Source organism: Sphaeramia orbicularis, chromosome 21 (genome assembly GCF_902148855.1).
Source record: "Sphaeramia orbicularis chromosome 21, fSphaOr1.1, whole genome shotgun sequence".
In the NCBI taxonomy this organism is placed as follows: Eukaryota; Metazoa; Chordata; class Actinopteri; order Kurtiformes; family Apogonidae; genus Sphaeramia; species Sphaeramia orbicularis.
The window spans coordinates 10,245,754-10,247,015 of NC_043977.1; the positions used below are offsets into that span (position 1 = coordinate 10,245,754).

The 1,262-nt window shown below is 42.9% G+C and overlaps 1 protein-coding gene across 2 annotated transcripts in view; it reads left to right on the forward strand.

The window, feature by feature from the left end:
- The first annotated feature begins 325 nt into the window (after window positions 1–325).
- c21h2orf76 (chromosome 21 C2orf76 homolog) overlaps window positions 326–1,262 on the forward strand; it is an 8,777-nt gene continuing 7,840 nt past the window's right edge. For both annotated transcript variants that reach the window (XM_030125086.1, XM_030125085.1), the window contains exons 1-2: window positions 326–602; window positions 676–726. In XM_030125086.1, coding sequence (XP_029980946.1) covers window positions 473–602; window positions 676–726 — 181 coding nt within the window. In that variant the 5' untranslated portion in view covers window positions 326–472. The remainder of the gene's footprint in view (window positions 603–675; window positions 727–1,262) is intronic.

A 1,262-nucleotide genomic window follows, 5' to 3' on the forward strand; every position in this document is an offset into this window, starting at 1 on the left:
CTTGTCTGTGAAGAAGTTTAGGAAGTCATTGCTGTCAGCTTTACAGAGCACAGGGGCAGCAGGGACAGCAGGGGACACAATGGACTGGATTGTGTCAAAGATTACTTTGGGGTTTTTCTTGTTTGTGGCTATAAGTTTGTGGAAGTAGCTGGATCTTGCCTCCTTAATCATTTTATTTAATGAGGTTATGAGATCTTTAAGATGTGACCTGTGTACTTCCAACTGGGTTGATTTCCAAAGACGCTCAGTTCTTCAGTGTTGCTGCTGTGACTCCTCCTGTCCTGCAGGTGGCGGTACTGACCCTTCATCCGGGTTATTACCGGCTCCATGGACCGGACAGGAGCAGAAGGAGACTCGGTACATTCCCTTATGGTTCCGCAGAGACAGAACCGCCTGTTTGGATCCAGCTGAGCCTTTGAGGACCCGTCAGTCCGGGTCTTTGTGTGGATCCGGGTCTCGGTTCCGGTCTCCGATGGCCGACGAGGCGGTGGTCACGGTCCGGTTGGTCCGGAGCTTCGAGCACCGGAACTTTAAGCCGGTGGTTTTCCGTGGAGTGTGTTTGGACCAGACGGTTCGGGACTTCATGGACCACGTCCTAAACGGTGACCGAAACCCGTCCACTTCCGGTTCTGCTGTGTTTATATGTGACGTGTGTAACTGTTGGACTCGTTTCAGAAATCACCTCCAGACCCGGACTACCCCCACCCTTCAGGAAGTACCCGTACGGTGAGTACCAGAACCAGAACCACCTGGACCATGGGACGGGTCCATCTGAGTCCAGCAGGTTTTAATAGATGGAGAAACAGATGGAGAAGCCTCAGTACATTAGAAATAGAAATACAAATATAAATATTATATAAACATAATACAAAGATTACTTCAGTATTCCACTACAACACAAATGAATATGAATACAAATATAATATAAATATGAATATAAATATAACATAATACAAATATAACTAGTGTCAGTTCATGACAGTGACTGCTTCTGTACAGAATTGAACTGAAAAAATATAGTTAAAATAAAAGTATTTTCTTTTACATCGTTTTTGTTTTATTATTGTTATTATTTTAAAGCTTTTTTTTTCATGTTGTTGCATTTCTTATGTCCTTTTTTGCCTTTTACTTTTCACTGAACAGGAGTGAGACATTTAGATGAAATCCTCCTGATTCTCTGGGTCCTTTATGTTCATAATAAAACACCTTTAATTCACTGTCAATGGGTCGATATCATCACATTCCTAAAAGAGTTTGGACTT